The sequence below is a fragment of the Calliphora vicina genome, chromosome 2, assembly GCF_958450345.1.
Source record: "Calliphora vicina chromosome 2, idCalVici1.1, whole genome shotgun sequence".
NCBI classification, from domain to species: Eukaryota; Metazoa; Arthropoda; class Insecta; order Diptera; family Calliphoridae; genus Calliphora; species Calliphora vicina.
This window is the reverse complement of record NC_088781.1, coordinates 73,341,008-73,362,823: the sequence shown is the minus strand read 5'-3', so window position 1 is coordinate 73,362,823 and position 21,816 is coordinate 73,341,008. Positions and strand designations below refer to the sequence as shown.

Genomic DNA, 21,816 nt, shown 5'->3' with positions numbered 1-21,816 from the left:
AAGAATCCATTTATACTAAACAACATATGGTGGTATAGAGTATAAGCATCATACTTGAGTCAGAAAAATTTATCAAGCTCAAAAAGAGCAAAAAAGCGCAAAACGAAATGGGTATGTTAATAAAGGAGAGAGTACGTACTTTCAAATGGTACTAGGCTTTTTACGAAATATTAGGAATTCCCTAAGGTTCTATTATATCAAACCTTAAATTTATGTAAAATTTAACACATTTTTAAAAATAATATGGAAGCGATTTCAAAAGTGGTGTAAACATATATCTGCATTGTAATTAAAGATATGAAACCATTTTAACAAAAACCGTTTAATTCATAAAAATCCCTATTGCAAATAAAAAGTTATAAGCAATTGAATTTCTAAAATTTATTAGAAAATCCTACTTTTCAATCAGATAATAAAAAAGTGCATATTGAATCACCCTGTTTATAGGAAATGTTAACATAGAGACCTGAATTTTTGGCTTCTGAGGTTCTCAGGTGTTAACTTAATATGAGTATTTAAAATTAAAATTTGGCGGCAAAGTAAAAAAAGACTTTTGGCCGCTATTCCAAAATTAGCAACACTGTGCGCCGTTGAAATTTCGTTGTCGAATGATTCCAAGTAATATCTTGGCATTTCTGAGTATACAGTTCGGGCAAATTCATCATTTGTATATGATAAGTGTGCGTGGATAATTTTTCTTTCTGTAAAACACTTGTGTGCACTATTGCGAACATTTAAACAAAAAATTACCCAAATCCGTCCAGGCGTTCTGCGATTTTAGATATGTCGAAAAAAGTGGGCGCCGTCAATTTTTTTTTAGTAAAAACTAAAATTGGATTACTACGATTATTTAACAAAAATTAGCAAAATTGGTGCAGCCGTTTGCCAATAAATCGTAAAAAGTGGGCGTAAAAGTAGGCGTAGTCAATTTTTCTTTCAGTAAAAACTTAAATTGGATTATTACGAACATTTACAAAAAAAATTTGCCATATCGGTGCACAGTGTCAGATTTTGCCAATTTAGGGGGACTAAACTCAAAATTTTGTTTGTGTTTTTTGCTAAAGTTTCAATTCAGTATGAGAGACAATTGTCCAAATAATAAATGCATATCAAAGTGAAAAAATGTGAACCAAAACAAAGTAACGGTGCTCCGAATGTCGTGTTTATTACAGAAAATAAAAATCCATTTTCTACCTGCAGCATAAGGTATATTAATTATAAGGTAATGTTATCAGAACAGCTGATCGTTTTTCGCCGTGGTGCACAATAAATGTCAAACTTTGTTTTGCTGTTAAATTCGTTTATGTTTTAAAACCAATAATAATACTACACGAAATTAGTTTTATTTTTGAAAACATCAAATTAAATTACAAACAGATTCAAATTTTTAAACATTTTTTGTTTAACAAAAATTCGCTTTGATTTATTTGTCAGCTGTTTTTGACATTTTTCCCTGACAGCTAATTCGCCTTCAAGTGCAGGCACAGTGTCAAACTACATATAAAAAAATATAACCAATTCGCTCGGTATTCTGATTCTCGGTATACCTTGCTGCAGCATGTTTACTAACTCGAACAATTATAACTTTTATGTTTTTGAATATTTTTTTGCCAATTTCTTTTTTGTTTTCTTAAGTTTTTATTCTTTTTAATAATAGTAATAAAGCTTTTTAATAAATAATTTACTATAAATTTTCAGTGGCGTTTTAGATAAATCGTTTTATTGTAAGTATATCTGAAATATTTCATGGACTCAAAAATATAGAATACCATTTGATTTCAGGGTTCTGTTGTCATCACATGATAAATTGATATATAACCTATTGGGATTAAAAAATATTTTGTGCGACCTTTTGCATACTTCATACACATTTTTTCAAAAGTTCAGCAATATAGTTTTCAGGGTTAAAGTTGTTTTTCAAGGTTATGTTTGAGGGTTAACGTTTACCGATTTTAGTAAAACTTTCAGATTATATTAAAAATTATATGCACTATAATATTCTGAATAGGCTTTATTTAAAATTAAAATTCATTCGCCAAAAAATGGCCAAAAATTGGTTTTTCTCGAAAATCGCAAAATTTACATCGCAGGTATAGAAAAACTATACGAGATATTGTCATACTTTTTTCATATTTTTATTCCCTATTATATTCTCAATAAATCCCAATGTAATGACCAAAAAACTCTGAAATTAGCATAACAAAATTTGAAAGTGGAGTTTTGAAACTGCTTTTTTTTGGTCATACCTGGTTAACGATATCCAACGAAGACATGTGCTTTTATTTTAATATTTAACAAAGTATTTTAATTTAGTTTCTACATTTCTTGTTTTAGTGGCTTGAGACAAGTTAATGGCCTGGGGATTTTTTAATAACTTTAACATTTTTTATCCAATTTTTGTCTTTTATATCTCATTAGAACGACAATTACGTACACATTTCGATTCCTTTAAATTAAATTTCAAACGTTATTATTTAATGCCAAAATTTTTACAAAAACTGAAAAAAATGCATTTTTTCACCCTTGTAAATGCACCTCAAACTTCAGCGTCGTTCGCAATCAGCTTTAAACTTACCTCGATAATCATTGTCATCATATAATCCTGGTACAGTTGGTAATGCCCAAAAGGGCTCATCAGGGTATACCATCATTATATTGTTGTTACATTTATTCTTACACTCCTTATGCGCAATCTTTAAATTTTAATTTATCTGAAAATAAAAAAATTAAGTATGTAGACGATGCGTTTTTAAAAATTTATTTGCACATGCGGGAGTTACAATAATATGTTTGTATGTAATCATAACATATTCTAGTGTTTGTAATTTCTACAATATTGTTACAAAAATCCGTCATCAATTTTAATTTAAACAAGTAACAGAACTATATTCGGCTGTGCCGAATCTTATATACCCTCCACCAAAGTATACCTTAAGATAAAGATTACGAAACCAACAATTTCATAAAAAAAAAGCTCAAATCGTCAATTTGTTTACAATCACCCCTATAATGTATGTCGCTGTCGACATCACTTTGTAGTCGTTGTCACTTCGAGTCGACATCGACATCACCTCGACGATAAATCAGTATTTACTAACAATGTTGTGTTGATTGCGACTTGTTATCGATAATTTAAAATAGTATCATGCCTATGCATTTCGTGACAGCTGCTGTTAAATTTTATTTATTTATCGTATAAAAAAATGCCTTTACCCAGTGAAACAAACAAATCCTTAAGCTTCAATGTAATGAAAAGAAACTATGATTTGAATATTTCGAACACCGGCTTCGCTATTAAATATTTCATATGCAGCCGGCACTCGGCCGGGCGAAATAATTTTTTACACTATGGTAGTAAGTGGCAGGATACATTTTTTTATTTTGACAACTCCGCTAATAGCAAAATTTAAAATTTCTTCCCCTTGTTGATTTTATTTTTTTTAATTTCTCTAATCGCAACTATTTTTGTGTGAGTCCTTGTCAAATATCATGTCGACAGAAAAGACTTTTTCAGTCAATGTCGACTTTAACGCGCCTTAGAAAATTGCTGTCAATAGTTAACAATTGTTATAGATATTAGCCCATAATTATAGTCAAACACTAAAGTCGGTTCTTTTTAAAAACCAGCTTTATATTAATTTGCAACCATAGTCAAAATTAAAGTATGTTTTAAATTGAACCGACTTTAACTGGGTGCCATCGCAAATGTAGAAAATTTGTCATACAATATACAACAAAAAACAGACAAGTGGCAACGCTGAACAGCTGACATACAACATTAAAAAAAAATCAAAAAAACGTTAACAATAAAAGTAACCGGGACATCTAAAGAAGGAAAGTTGTTTGTTGTGGAAAAATGGAAAAGATAAGATTAATATCATAATTACGATATTTTGGTACTAATTTTATTGATAACTGTTCAATAATTGCAAAATCTCTACCAATATCTTGTAACTTAAACATTTTTTACTTTGTGACGAACTTTTTTACTCGGCGAAGAACAGCTGATGCTGTTGTTAAACGAGTTAAAAACAACTTTAGCTAGTTTTATATTTAGAGTCGACTTCAGCGTCAGAAGTATACTTTAACTTGTCTATTACTATGTTTATACGTAGCCTATTCGCAAATAAAAATTATTTGCAATTAACTAAAGGTAGGGTCAGACTACGCAAATTATTTGACAGAAGATGTTTCATGTGTTTGATCAAAACTACATCAAATAATTCATGGGTTGATTTTGTGTTCACACTGTACACATTTATTTGCCATATTTGTTTAATCAAACTACACCGAAATACTATCAAACACACAAAGGGGAGAATATATTTGACTTGTGGTCACATTTATGTTAATATTTGTTCTAAATAATTATTAAATAAAGCTGTAAAACAACTTTAATTTCTTTCATCAATAAAAAAGACTTTTCTAGAAAGTAAAATATTACCAGATTTTGCTTTACATTTGAAAGAATTATGAAATTTCAGTACTCTTATTTAAGCGTCAAATATTTTATGTTTCTAGTTTGAACACAAAATATTTTTGCACTGCAAACAAGAAAACAGCTGAATTTGGTCAAACAAATTTATTTGCCAATATGAAAACATTCTTGTAATGTGACCAATGTGTGACCACTAAACAGCAAATATTTTCCTGCATTTTGGGTATTTTTATACCCTTCAGCTTCGTGAGAAGGGTATATATAAGTTTGTCATTCCGTTTGTAATTTCTACATTTTTCATTTCCGACCCTATAAAGTATATATATTCTGGATCCTTATAGATAGCGGAGTCGATTAAGCCATGTCCGTCTGTCTGTCTGTCTGTCTGTCTGTCTGTCTGTCTGTCTGTCTGTCTGTCTGTCTGTCTGTCTGTCTGTCTGTCTGTCCGTCTGTCTGTCTGTTGAAATCAATTTTCTGAAGGCCCCAGATATCTCCGGGATCCAAATCTTCAACAATTCTGTCAGACATACTTTCGAGAATTTTGCTATTTAAAATCAGCAAAATCCGTCCATAAATAACGGAGATATGAGCAAAAATCCGAGACAACCTCTGAAAATTTCATCAAAAAACACAATGTATTGCATGCTTTGACAAAAAAACAACAAAACGTATGTTTGGATGTGCAAGTTTTGTGTATTTTGTTTTTTTTTGTGTTCTGTTTCTTTTGGCGTTGTTGTTGTTTTTTATACAACTAAACGGTTGTTTGGTTGTGTGTTGGTTTTTTTTTACAAAAAAGCAACAAAACGTAGGCTTGGATGTGCAGGCTTTGCGTATTTTGTTTTTTTTTGTGTTTTGTTTCTTTTGGCGTTGTTGTTGTTATTTATACAATTAAACGTATGTTTGGATGTGTGTTGGTTTCATTGGCTTGCGTATTTTGTTTTTTCTTTTGGTGTTTTGTTTCGTTTGGCATTGTTGTTGTTTTTTGTGTTCTTGATAAATTTAGGATGCTGTACGCTGAAAGTGGGCAATGTACATACATATATACTAATTATAAAAAATAATAATGCATCCACAACAAAGGTGAAGGGTATATAAGATTCGGCATAGCCGAATATAGCACTCTTACTTGTTTTATTTGATCTTGCAATTCATTTGCAAGATCAAACGCCGTCAAATAACAGCTGTTGCATCATGTGTTATCGCAAAAGTAGTGTTGCTATATCTTAAATTAAAAATCGCTAAATAATGAAAACAAATCGCGAAAAGAACACAAGCTTGAACAATTTAATAATATAATTATTAAATGTTTATTTATTAAATTATATTACTATCACAATTCATAATTGAAATTGAATGGAAATGTAATCATGTTTTATACTTGAAAAATATTTGAAATATTAAATATTTTTCAAACAAAAAACATGGCTTGAATTTATGTTTCCTTTCTATTGGAGAATGCTATTGAAATAAAGTGTAATACAACTGTAATTCAATTGCTTGACTATAACTCAAGGCTTGAATTACACTTGCTATCAACTTGAATTCCAGTAAAAATGCTTATTGGTTTTTTAATACATATTATTAATCGAACACGACTTTTTCCAAACTTTTTTCATTCAGTATAAGAACATGTTCACAAATATTGTTAAATTTTATGGAAATGTTTACCTTTTTTACATAAATTTTTAATTAATTCCAATTCAATCGCATTATCTAAAAATTTATAATAAAAATTTTTGTATGATACTAAAATCAGAAAAGTGAAAAATGCTATTAGACATATTCTTCTTCTGCAGTAAAAAAAAATTAAACAGATCATAATGTTTAAGAATTATTTTTTAATTACAATCAATTCATACTATTTATGTATGTATAAAAAATTTTCTTTGATTTTAAATTCAATCTGTATAAAATTTCAGTTAATATTCCATATGTACATATGAGCAATTTTAAATTTTGAAAATAGACAAACTCCATGTATAAATAAAAAATAATCAAACATCAGACTATGTTAAACGTATAAAAATATAAATCGCATAAAATTGCAAAAATCGCAACATAGACTTCATGTCTTCAATTAGTTTTTCTCCCAGTATGTCATCCTAGGCTGAATGACTTTTATGTGAAGAAGAAGACTTCATTTATTGATGCAATTATTTAGTGAAAATAATTTAAATAACAAATATTCAAGAAATATTGAATATGTATTTATGTTTAAAAAAAAATAGTGAATTTGTGTCTTTAATTTAGTACGAAAAATATTTAAATAATCTCCTCTTATTTTCCCGCCATGCTGAGCAAATAATTTTCTGTTTTTTTCTATTTGATCAAACAATTATTTTATGAAAGTGTTTGATATAGTGTGACCACACGGCTAATATATTTACTGATTCTTTTTCGCAGCAGTTTGGTCAAACAAAAAGTGAAAATTTAAATTCAAAATTCAATAAATCTCTAATAAAATGATTACTTTACAATTCGAAATAAGTGCTTTAACCTTAAAAATATTTGCAAGATCAAATTATATATTTTTTAGGTATTTATGTAGCTAGTGGTCACACTTTGTTCACATTAAGAAAATATTTTGTTTGCCGACAAATAATTTTGTTTGACTAAAATCATCTGTTTTGTTGTTTGCTCTAAATTTTATTTGTGGTCAGATTCAGGCAATGAAATATTTGACGATAAACGTCAAATATTAGCTGTGTGTGACCGTACCTTAACTCACTGTTTATAAGTCGGAAAATTTATGTTTTTATGTGATGCCGGATGGTAAACTTTAATAAATAAAAGTAATATTTTTGAACAAAATATGATACATTTTTTATTTTTTAAATGCAAAAATGATAGAATCTAAAATTCATATTTGTCTCGCAATCCAATTAATGCAAAAACACAATGAAATATTTAAAAAAAGTCTTAATAAACTAAAAATGTTAAAACATATGGCAATGCTTAAAATCTTATTTGCAAATAGTGTCGTTAATCAGGAATTGTTTTCGTGAGTTAGCTATTCGCAAATAAAAAATTAATTCACTGTTTATGCGGCAAATTTTTCTAAATGCAATATTTTTATTTGCGAATAAGCCGTGCGTATAAACGTAGTAACATACATACATATTTACATACATTGGCCTATAATCATTAAGGTGGACCCCCAATGTATGAAAAAATTTAAAACTCATCTGTTTCAAAAACGAAGGGCAGTTTTGTGTGAGGTTAGGATAAAAAAAAATCTGAAAAAAATTTCAGCTCGATCGGTTAAAAATTGGCGTGCCGCACGGGGGTCAAAGTTCGTGAGAACGAAATTGGTGGTAAATGGATAGAAAAAGGTGCATAACTACTCAGGAGTCACCCGTAGGTAGGTAAAATGTATGAGCAACCCCCATTATTTTCGTATCCCCAATATTTTTCTAGAACAAACATACCCCCTATCTCCAACCGTTCAGGGGGTCCCCATACAAAAAAACTGAATTTTCACGAAAATTTTCCAAATTAAAAATTAATGGAATTACACAAAGTATAAATATGTTCTAAACTTCATTTCGTGAATTCACATTTTACTAACATTAATTAAACACCCATTTCTATTGTCAAAGAACGCAAAAAAGTGAATAGACCAATTGGCTTGTTCATTGAGTTTTATTTTATTTAGCAATGTAATCATAAAATGCCCCTTTAATAATGAGCGGTTGTACCTAAGACAGGTAATATTTAAAATTTTTAAAAACATTACATTTTTAATTCCATGAAAATTATTTTTGTTTTATGGCTTATATTCCACGTATTCATTTTTAAGTAATAATATAACAGGTAATACTACTAAATATTGTCAAATTTTCCAAACAACATTGAAAAACCCATTGATGTACTTTCGTGTTTTTTATTTCGACCTGATATATAAATCTAAATTTCAGTTATATTTTTGTTGGTTTTTTACAAAGATTATATATAGGTAAAAATATATTCAATGAATTTTAAAAACTTACCTAAATTCATTGAGAAACATTTGCATAACATTTTTTAAAATATACACCTTATTTTATGTACATAAAAGTATCGACCTTGTTCTATGACTTTTATAAATAAAACATACAAACTGTGACAAAAAATTAAAAAATAACTGTAATTTTAAAGTAAATTTATGAGCTGTGAAAGTGAATAATTCTTCATTTAAATTAAAACTAACATTAGTTCTGGAAAAAGTCCCAGTATGCAAAATGATTCGAAGTTATATCGAAAATGAATAATTTTTTCGTAAAATTTTATCGATATCGACTTCGATATAATGTCGAGAATGTGCGTGTTTTCCCAAGTAGAGTGCAGAGCGATAAAGAGTCGAAAATCGTTTATTATTCTGATTCTAATTTTTATCGATATACTATACCTTTTTCGGTATTAAAAATGTTCAAAAATGATTAGATTTCGATTAAATATATGAACAATTTCGTATACTTTATACCATCGAGCAATTTCTTCTTGAAATAATGCATATTCAATACCTTTATAATATCCAATAATGCTGCGTTAGAATAATATATATGGGGCATTTCACGTCAAGTGAACCAACTTTTGAAATCGATGTCTTCCGATCGCGATGATTGAAACCAATGTTAGTTCTATTGGATAGTAATTCGGACATCATTTTTCAACAAGATCGGTCAAGAACTCTCTGAGTTATAGGAGGTCAAAATTTGACATTTTGGCCAAACAGGTTTTTTTTTTATCCATATAACTTATTACCTATTGTTCTTAGCAAAATGTGTCCCAAATAGTTTAGATAGCTATTTATGCAATCTTTCGAAAAAAAAAATTAAAAAAATTTAATAAAATATTTTTGATTTTTTTTTTTTAAATCAAAAATATTTTTGACTTTTTTTTCAAAATGGGCCCTTTTTATTTTTTTTTTTTATTTTTTTAAGAAAGCTTAGGTCTTTTCCTAAGCGACCTATATGGTCGCTTAGTGGGATGCGAGTGGGATATCTATCAAAAAAAATATTTTGTAACTCAAGATTTAAAATTTTTGAATTTTTTTGCAAAATCAAAAACTTTGTTGACTTTTTTTAAAAAAAATGGACCCATTTTTTATTTTTTTTTGCTCAGAAGAAAGCTTATGTGTTTTCCTTTAACACCCTTTTTGTCGCTTAGTGGGATGCGAGTGGGATATCTATAAAAAAAATGTTTTGTAACTCAAGACATACAATTTTTTACTTTTTTTGAAAAATCAAAAACCTTTTTTATTTTTTTTTCTCAAAAGAAAGCTTAGGTCTTTTCCTTTAAAACCTTTTTGGTCGCTTAGTGGGATGCGAGTGGGATATCTATCAAAATAAATGTTTTGTAACTCAAGACAAAGGTTTTTAAATTTGCACTATTTTAATTTTTTTCATATTTGTGTGTAAACCTTAAAAATTAAACCTACGCAGAGAAACTAGACACATTAGCCTTTCCGATGGTATGTAACATACCGAACTAAAATTTCATAGCCTCGATACTGTAATACCCATAATATGTTAACCTCAGGAATAAAAATCACTTTTTTTCTATGGAAATGTTGAATAATTTAATTTTGTTATTTATTTGTAATAATAATTAATTTAATATATAATAATAATTAATTTAATATATAATAATAATAATAATAATAATAATAATAATAATAATAATAATAATAATAATAATAATAATAATAATAATAATAATAATAATAATAATAATAATAATAATAATAATAATAATAATAATAATAATAATAATAATAATAATAATAATAATAATAATAATAATAATAATAATAATAATAATAATAATAATAATAATAATAATAATAATAATAATAATAATAATAATAATAATAATAATAATAATAATAATAATAATAATAATAATAATAATAATAATAATAATAATAATAATAATAATAATAATAATAATAATAATAATAATAATAATAATAATAATAATAATAATAATAATAATAATAATAATAATAATAATAATAATAATAATAATAATAATAATAATAATAATAATAATAATAATAATAATAATAATAATAATAATAATAATAATAATAATAATAATAATAATAATAATAATAATAATAATAATAATAATAATAATAATAATAATAATAATAATAATAATAATAATAATAATAATAATAATAATAATAATAATAATAATAATAATAATAATAATAATAATAATAATAATAATAATAATAATAATAATAATAATAATAATAATAATAATAATAATAATAATAATAATAATAATAATAATAATAATAATAATAATAATAATAATAATAATAATAATAATAATAATAATAATAATAATAATAATAATAATAATAATAATAATAATAATAATAATAATAATAATAATAATAATAATAATAATAATAATAATAATAATAATAATAATAATAATAATAATAATAATAATAATAATAATAATAATAATAATAATAATAATAATAATAATAATAATAATAATAATAATAATAATAATAATAATAATAATAATAATAATAATAATAATAATAATAATAATAATAATAATAATAATAATAATAATAATAATAATAATAATAATAATAATAATAATAATAATAATAATAATAATAATAATAATAATAATAATAATAATAATAATAATAATAATAATAATAATAATAATAATAATAATAATAATAATAATAATAATAATAATAATAATAATAATAATAATAATAATAATAATAATAATAATAATAATAATAATAATAATAATAATAATAATAATAATAATAATAATAATAATAATAATAATAATAATAATAATAATAATAATAATAATAATAATAATAATAATAATAATAATAATAATAATAATAATAATAATAATAATAATAATAATAATAATAATAATAATAATAATAATAATAATAATAATAATAATAATAATAATAATAATAATAATAATAATAATAATAATAATAATAATAATAATAATAATAATAATAATAATAATAATAATAATAATAATAATAATAATAATAATAATAATAATAATAATAATAATAATAATAATAATAATAATAATAATAATAATAATAATAATAATAATAATAATAATAATAATAATAATAATAATAATAATAATAATAATAATAATAATAATAATAATAATAATAATAATAATAATAATAATAATAATAATAATAATAATAATAATAATAATAATAATAATAATAATAATAATAATAATAATAATAATAATAATAATAATAATAATAATAATAATAATAATAATAATAATAATAATAATAATAATAATAATAATAATAATAATAATAATAATAATAATAATAATAATAATAATAATAATAATAATAATAATAATAATAATAATAATAATAATAATAATAATAATAATAATAATAATAATAATAATAATAATAATAATAATAATAATAATAATAATAATAATAATAATAATAATAATAATAATAATAATAATAATAATAATAATAATAATAATAATAATAATAATAATAATAATAATAATAATAATAATAATAATAATAATAATAATAATAATAATAATAATAATAATAATAATAATAATAATAATAATAATAATAATAATAATAATAATAATAATAATAATAATAATAATAATAATAATAATAATAATAATAATAATAATAATAATAATAATAATAATAATAATAATAATAATAATAATAATAATAATAATAATAATAATAATAATAATAATAATAATAATAATAATAATAATAATAATAATAATAATAATAATAATAATAATAATAATAATAATAATAATAATAATAATAATAATAATAATAATAATAATAATAATAATAATAATAATAATAATAATAATAATAATAATAATAATAATAATAATAATAATAATAATAATAATAATAATAATAATAATAATAATAATAATAATAATAATAATAATAATAATAATAATAATAATAATAATAATAATAATAATAATAATAATAATAATAATAATAATAATAATAATAATAATAATAATAATAATAATAATAATAATAATAATAATAATAATAATAATAATAATAATAATAATAATAATAATAATAATAATAATAATAATAATAATAATAATAATAATAATAATAATAATAATAATAATAATAATAATAATAATAATAATAATAATAATAATAATAATAATAATAATAATAATAATAATAATAATAATAATAATAATAATAATAATAATAATAATAATAATAATAATAATAATAATAATAATAATAATAATAATAATAATAATAATAATAATAATAATAATAATAATAATAATAATAATAATAATAATAATAATAATAATAATAATAATAATAATAATAATAATAATAATAATAATAATAATAATAATAATAATAATAATAATAATAATAATAATAATAATAATAATAATAATAATAATAATAATAATAATAATAATAATAATAATAATAATAATAATAATAATAATAATAATAATAATAATAATAATAATAATAATAATAATAATAATAATAATAATAATAATAATAATAATAATAATAATAATAATAATAATAATAATAATAATAATAATAATAATAATAATAATAATAATAATAATAATAATAATAATAATAATAATAATAATAATAATAATAATAATAATAATAATAATAATAATAATAATAATAATAATAATAATAATAATAATAATAATAATAATAATAATAATAATAATAATAATAATAATAATAATAATAATAATAATAATAATAATAATAATAATAATAATAATAATAATAATAATAATAATAATAATAATAATAATAATAATAATAATAATAATAATAATAATAATAATAATAATAATAATAATAATAATAATAATAATAATAATAATAATAATAATAATAATAATAATAATAATAATAATAATAATAATAATAATAATAATAATAATAATAATAATAATAATAATAATAATAATAATAATAATAATAATAATAATAATAATAATAATAATAATAATAATAATAATAATAATAATAATAATAATAATAATAATAATAATAATAATAATAATAATAATAATAATAATAATAATAATAATAATAATAATAATAATAATAATAATAATAATAATAATAATAATAATAATAATAATAATAATAATAATAATAATAATAATAATAATAATAATAATAATAATAATAATAATAATAATAATAATAATAATAATAATAATAATAATAATAATAATAATAATAATAATAATAATAATAATAATAATAATAATAATAATAATAATAATAATAATAATAATAATAATAATAATAATAATAATAATAATAATAATAATAATAATAATAATAATAATAATAATAATAATAATAATAATAATAATAATAATAATAATAATAATAATAATAATAATAATAATAATAATAATAATAATAATAATAATAATAATAATAATAATAATAATAATAATAATAATAATAATAATAATAATAATAATAATAATAATAATAATAATAATAATAATAATAATAATAATAATAATAATAATAATAATAATAATAATAATAATAATAATAATAATAATAATAATAATAATAATAATAATAATAATAATAATAATAATAATAATAATAATAATAATAATAATAATAATAATAATAATAATAATAATAATAATAATAATAATAATAATAATAATAATAATAATAATAATAATAATAATAATAATAATAATAATAATAATAATAATAATAATAATAATAATAATAATAATAATAATAATAATAATAATAATAATAATAATAATAATAATAATAATAATAATAATAATAATAATAATAATAATAATAATAATAATAATAATAATAATAATAATAATAATAATAATAATAATAATAATAATAATAATAATAATAATAATAATAATAATAATAATAATAATAATAATAATAATAATAATAATAATAATAATAATAATAATAATAATAATAATAATAATAATAATAATAATAATAATAATAATAATAATAATAATAATAATAATAATAATAATAATAATAATAATAATAATAATAATAATAATAATAATAATAATAATAATAATAATAATAATAATAATAATAATAATAATAATAATAATAATAATAATAATAATAATAATAATAATAATAATAATAATAATAATAATAATAATAATAATAATAATAATAATAATAATAATAATAATAATAATAATAATAATAATAATAATAATAATAATAATAATAATAATAATAATAATAATAATAATAATAATAATAATAATAATAATAATAATAATAATAATAATAATAATAATAATAATAATAATAATAATAATAATAATAATAATAATAATAATAATAATAATAATAATAATAATAATAATAATAATAATAATAATAATAATAATAATAATAATAATAATAATAATAATAATAATAATAATAATAATAATAATAATAATAATAATAATAATAATAATAATAATAATAATAATAATAATAATAATAATAATAATAATAATAATAATAATAATAATAATAATAATAATAATAATAATAATAATAATAATAATAATAATAATAATAATAATAATAATAATAATAATAATAATAATAATAATAATAATAATAATAATAATAATAATAATAATAATAATAATAATAATAATAATAATAATAATAATAATAATAATAATAATAATAATAATAATAATAATAATAATAATAATAATAATAATAATAATAATAATAATAATAATAATAATAATAATAATAATAATAATAATAATAATAATAATAATAATAATAATAATAATAATAATAATAATAATAATAATAATAATAATAATAATAATAATAATAATAATAATAATAATAATAATAATAATAATAATAATAATAATAATAATAATAATAATAATAATAATAATAATAATAATAATAATAATAATAATAATAATAATAATAATAATAATAATAATAATAATAATAATAATAATAATAATAATAATAATAATAATAATAATAATAATAATAATAATAATAATAATAATAATAATAATAATAATAATAATAATAATAATAATAATAATAATAATAATAATAATAATAATAATAATAATAATAATAATAATAATAATAATAATAATAATAATAATAATAATAATAATAATAATAATAATAATAATAATAATAATAATAATAATAATAATAATAATAATAATAATAATAATAATAATAATAATAATAATAATAATAATAATAATAATAATAATAATAATAATAATAATAATAATAATAATAATAATAATAATAATAATAATAATAATAATAATAATAATAATAATAATAATAATAATAATAATAAAAAAAATAATAATAATAATAATAATAATAATAATAATAATAATAATAATAATAATAATAATAATAATAATAATAATAATAATAATAATAATAATAATAATAATAAAAAGATGAATAATTTAGTAAAATTTAATCTTAATCACAATAGATCAATTTATATAATAACTATTTTTACACTTAATTTATGAAGTTTTTAAATTTTCAAATATCCATACTTTTATCCTCCTTATTTGTCACCTTTATTAGCTGCTTTTTTTTTGTCAATCCTTTCTTGGCGTTATTAGATTCAGCTACTGATTTCGCTGCTGGCTTTGGAAAGAAATCGCATTGAGTAGATGCAGAAAACTTTTTTAATTTGAGTCTTCCATCGACAAGCGGTATGAAAGCATGGTATTGAGCAGTGCCATCGATTGTTACCGCAGCATCGAATCTGCTCTTTAGTGTTTTCAATGTTTCCTCATGATCCTCTTTGCTACTAAAAACTATTTTAGTTTCTTTACAATAATTCTTTGCCCAATGGAATAAAGCAGTCGCATCTAAGATGCGATCTTGATGAGAGCAGTGGAGGCTATACTTCGCTGCATTTCTTTTGAGGTTTGCTCCAATACCATCACATGCTCCTTTACCATGAGCAGTAGGATGAAAATGCCACTCAGCTGGCATTCCAAAATCTTTTTCATGAGCTGTAAGATTTGCGAAGCTACTTTTGTTTTTAAAATGTTGACGAGCTCCGTCCGAAACGTAGTATACCTTTTCTACTGTAAATTTTGATTTTAGATAATTTAGTATTATCTTCTGGTACTCATAAACTGCAACGGTGTCATGTTTTAAATCGTCGGATATGATTGCCATACTTTTGTGTTCCAGGTTTTCTTCTTTCATGTAGTAAATAACTACTGTGAATATAGTTGCTTGGTCGTTATTGAAGTGGAATGCTTGTATGGAATCCTGAAGAACATATTTATAGTTCTCTGCGAAATCAAATGAAATAATGAATTCACCAGACTTCAAATGTGTTTTCAAGTCCTTGAAGAATGACCACTGCTCTTTGACTAAAAAGTCATGGGTTCTCAAATTTAGCAATCCTCTACACAGTTCTTCCACAAAATCATCCACATTTAAAATTATGGTTTTCAGTGTGCATCTTTCAGTCTGAAGCCAAGATTCAAATTTTAACTCCTCAATACATTCTCGATCAAAAGAGTTGATTAAATTTTCTTTGATGGATGTGGTTTCCGGGCAATTCGAACATTCACCTAAGTGGCAAGAAGTTGTAGCATTAGGGCACATAGTCAATTTAAGGCAATCGCGGTAAGGGTGTAAATCTTCTGATGAATCATCTTTTAAGTAATTTAAGTTGATTTCCTTCAACATCAATTTAACATTTTCATGGTAAATACAAACACATACTGTGTGAGTTCCGCTGCTTCCTGCCAAAACGCAATGTTTTGGCCTCAGTTGTGTAAATTTTGTGAATCCAATTTTGACATCCTCGTATTCAGATTGAAATGTTGCGAATAATTCATTCAGGTTACAGAGAACCATTCTCTTCTGCATTTGAACTTTCTTGCTATCGATTCGTACAGACATCCAGTCTTTCATCCCTGGCATCAGGCGACTCATATCATCTCGCTGATAAAACTGAGTTATTAGAGATTTAGTATCGCACTCCAAAGTTTTTCCCTTCTTTTTGTTTGGGAGTGTGAGAATCCCATGCTCAGCAACCAATTGTTTAGCAATTTGCAGAACTCCATGTTCTTGGAGCAAGCGTGAGAAGTTGAATTCTTTCAGCTTCACTCTGTGACGTTTTGTATTTCTCTTTTATTTGTTCAAGAACTTCTACTGCATCCTTATGGTATTGGTTTCGACACTCATTCGTTGAATTTGAAAAGTTAGAATAACCATCATCATCAACAGTTCTGTCTTCATTCTCGGAATTACTTTTGTCTTCATCTGGAATAACTTCAACGCAAGACTCATTACTATTCAAATTCGGTAATTCGTTCAACTTTCCGAGCTCTTTCCTGCATGATCCACAAATTTTCAATCGTTTTGACAGCGTAGGGAATTTTGATCTGTGCTTCATTTTGTTAAAGGGATTAAAACAAAAAGACGAATAAATTTCATTTTCAACCTTAGCCTTTTTAGAAGTCGTAGACATTTTGAATTTTGTAAGTATTTATGTAAATAACACACGTCTTAACTTTAACGCTGTTTCTAAAAAACTGATTTCCGTATGTCTTCAGAATGACAATAAATAGTTTTTTAAGATCATATAGGTAGTACGTTTTAATGAATGAGTCTAAAATCTTTTATTAGGGTCAAGAAGGGCTTACATACTAAAGTACCTAGTTTAACCAAATGTTACAAATAATAATAAAAATAAACCACCATATAAATAACCTACCTGTCAACTTCTACCTCTCCACCCACTTCTTAAAGTCAAATGTCATAAAATAATAAATAAACTGGTACTTCGGAGAAGGGCCATAAAATATTTCCACTTGATTCCAAAAATTTGTTTCTGGGGCACCTGATATTTTAACAATGAAAATCACGTGCGCTGAAAACTACCTCAAGGATTGACTAAAAAAGCCGCAAGATACAAAACTCAGACAAATTTTGGGGGTGGAAAATTAATAGCGGTCGGCCTCATATTGCACCCCTCCAGTGGCTATTATCGGTCAGTTGTTGTGGTTTTTATTTTTAAGGTTTTAGAAGCACTTACACACAAATATGAAAAAAATCAATTTAAAAACATTTGTCTTGAGTTACAAAACATTTATTTTGATAGATATCCCACTCGCATCCCACTAAGCGACCAAAAAGGTTTTAAAGGAAAAGACCTAAGCTTTCTTTTGAGAAAAAAAAATTAATAAAAAAAGAGTAAATTTTGGGAAAAAAAAGTCAAAAAGGTTTTTGATTTTTCAAAAAAAATTAAAAAATTGTATGTCTTGAGTTACAAAACATTTTTTTTATAGATATCCCACTCGCATCCCACTAAGCGACAAAAAGGGTGTTAAAGGAAAACACATAAGCTTTCTTCTGAGCAAAAAAAAAATTAAAAAATGGGTCCATTTTTTTAAAAAAAGTCAACAAAGTTTTTGATTTTGCAAAAAAATTCAAAAATTTTAAATCTTGAGTTACAAAATATTTTTTTTGATAGATATCCCACTCGCATCCCACTAAGCGACCATATAGGTCGCTTAGGAAAAGACCTAAGCTTTCTTAAAAAAATAAAAAAAAAAAAATAAAAAGGGCCCATATTGAAAAAAAAAGTCAAAAATATTTTTGATTTAAAAAAAAATCAAAAATATTTTATTAAATTTTTTTAATTTTTTTTTTCGAAAGATTGCATAAATAGCTATCTAAACTATTTGGGACACATTTTGCTAAGAACAATAGGTAATAAGTTATATGGATAAAAAAAAAACCTGTTTGGCCAAAATGTCAAATTTTGACCTCCTATAACTCAGAGAGTTCTTGACCGATCTTGTTGAAAAATGGTGTCCGAATTACTATCCAATAGAACTAACATTGGTGCAAATTTCATCGCGATCGGAAGACATCGATTTCAAAAGTTGGTTCACTTGACGTGAAATGCCCCATATGTATTTGAATTTGTCAATTTGTGAAAAAATAAAATTTGACATCAAAAAAAACTCGAACATTATTCGCCATTTCTATAAAATATTAAAATACGATATTCTAATAAATGTAGATTGGATAGAGCATCATAATAAATTCATATTTTCGATTTTAATTCGAAATAAGTTCGATAAAAAGAACCGACTCGAAATGTTGCATACTGGGGTGAGTACAAAGAAATAAAACAATTAAAACTAAAACCTAAAAACTAAATTTTTCAATACAACAGGTTCGCATTTGAATTGCAATGGCATCATCAACGACAAAAATTAATTTGAGATCGCAACAGCATAACATTTATTTGATTGAATATGTTATTCCGCAGCTGTTGGGATCAAAATTGCCGTCTAAAAAAGAAGTTCTTGGTGTATTTTTTTTCGCACTCGTACACTAAAATTGGAAGTGCGAAAAAGTACAACAATGGCTGCAAACGAAGTGCTCCTTTTCTGGAATAAAGCACGAATTCCGACCCGAGACAAGTCTTCGGTCATAAAGCAAATTGAGAAGCTGTACCAGAAGTGGAGGAAATTGAACAAGAGCTCAACAAGAGGAGGAACGTCGCATAAAGTAAAAGAGGATAAGTTTGTCGAAGAATTAGACGATCTCTTCGATAATGCTCATGTTAATGCACTCACCACGATTAAAATAGAGGAGGATAAAAAGTTTTTGCTTGCACAGAGGAAAAAAGGCCGCCCAGGCAGCATGATTGGCATTGACATGGCTCTTGTAGGCATTGAAAAACGAAAATTGGAACGAGAAGAGGCAGATGAACGGCGATTACGAGCAACTACTAAAATTAATACCTTAGCAATGGGTACAGTGCAATTCACATCATCTACCGAATCGTCAGGCAATGTTGGCGCTGGTGGAATGGAATTGGAAGTGGACGCTCTACCGTCGGCTTCGGAAGTTGTTAAAAGAGGAACACAGTTATTTATCAATGAATGGATCGTTTCTGCTTTGGATAAATGCATGATATCTGACCGAAATGCAATGCATTTAATGGCTGCAGTAGCTGAAGGACTTGGTCACAACGTATCAAATTTGGTATTAAATCGCTCGTCAATTCGAAGATACCGTACTGCAAATCGACAAAAAATCGCTGATTTTGTAAAGGAGAACTTACATGTAAGGTTACTTTTCTTATACCAATTTAATTTCAATACTAATATAAATATTTTATTCCATTACAGTTGAAGGCAACAGCATTTTTTGTAGTGCACTGGGATGGCAAAATACTGGAAGACATTACAGGAATGAATAAGATTGATCGCCTTCCGGTTATTGTAACTAATGGCGAAATCGAACAAATATTAGGCGTTCCAAAACTAGATTGTGGAAAAGGCAAAAATATTGCAGCGGCCGTTTATCAACTACTGGTAGAATGGAACCTTTCGAAACGAGTTCAAGCCATGTCTTTTGACACGACATCATCAAACACCGGTGAATTTGCAGGAGCTGCAGTTTTACTTGAACAGTTATTAGAGATAGATTTGATGCATCTTCCATGTAGACATCACATATATGAATTGGTGCTAAGAGCAGTGTTCGAAGAAAAAATTGGAAAAACTTTTGCTCCAGATGTTTCTCTGTTTCGCCGTTTCCAGCAGAATTGGGAAAAAATCAATCAGAATGCATTCGAAACTGGAGTGAGCGATGAGATCGTTGCTTCGAAATTAATTACTGCTCCAGATGACATCATTACTTTTTGCATGGTCCAACTACAGAAAAGACAACGTCGTAACGACTATAAGGAACTATTGGAACTGGTTGTTTTATTCCTTGGAGGCGATTTTGGCGAATATAAGTTTAAAGAACTCATACCTATTCACCACGCACGATGGATGTCTAAAGCAATTTATTCACTGAAAATATTTATGTTCAGAGACCAATTTAAACTGGCAAAGTCACAATTGGATGGAATTCGAGATGTCTGTGTGTTTATTGTTCGTCTGTACGTGAAAGTCTGGTATCGCTGTACTGAAGCTGTCAAAGCGCCCAATCAGGACTTCAACTTTTTGAAAGCACTTCACTCATATGCAGACTTGGATAAGAATTTGTCAAAAGTAATGATAACAAAGTTTATCAGACATTTGTGGTATCTGGCGGAGGAGGCTATAGCTCTAGCCTGCTTTGATTCAGATGTTTCGTGTATGTCACACGAAAAATGTTGGCAATTATGTGCATATATGATGGAAAAGAAATCCTTGAAGAAAAAGACAAGGAAGTTCAACTTGAAAAAGATGAAGAAACTGGAGAAGAAGATGATGAAGGACCTATCCGA

The 21,816-nt window shown here is 22.4% G+C and overlaps 1 protein-coding gene across 1 annotated transcript in view; it reads right to left on the bottom strand.

Moving 5' to 3' along the window:
• lft (lowfat) overlaps nt 1–21,816 on the bottom strand; it is a 50,546-nt gene that overhangs the window by 13,862 nt on the left and 14,868 nt on the right. The window contains exon 2 of the mRNA XM_065499495.1: nt 2,576–2,711. Within this exon, the coding sequence (XP_065355567.1) occupies nt 2,576–2,651 (76 nt within the window). The 5' untranslated portion in view covers nt 2,652–2,711. The remainder of the gene's footprint in view (nt 1–2,575; nt 2,712–21,816) is intronic.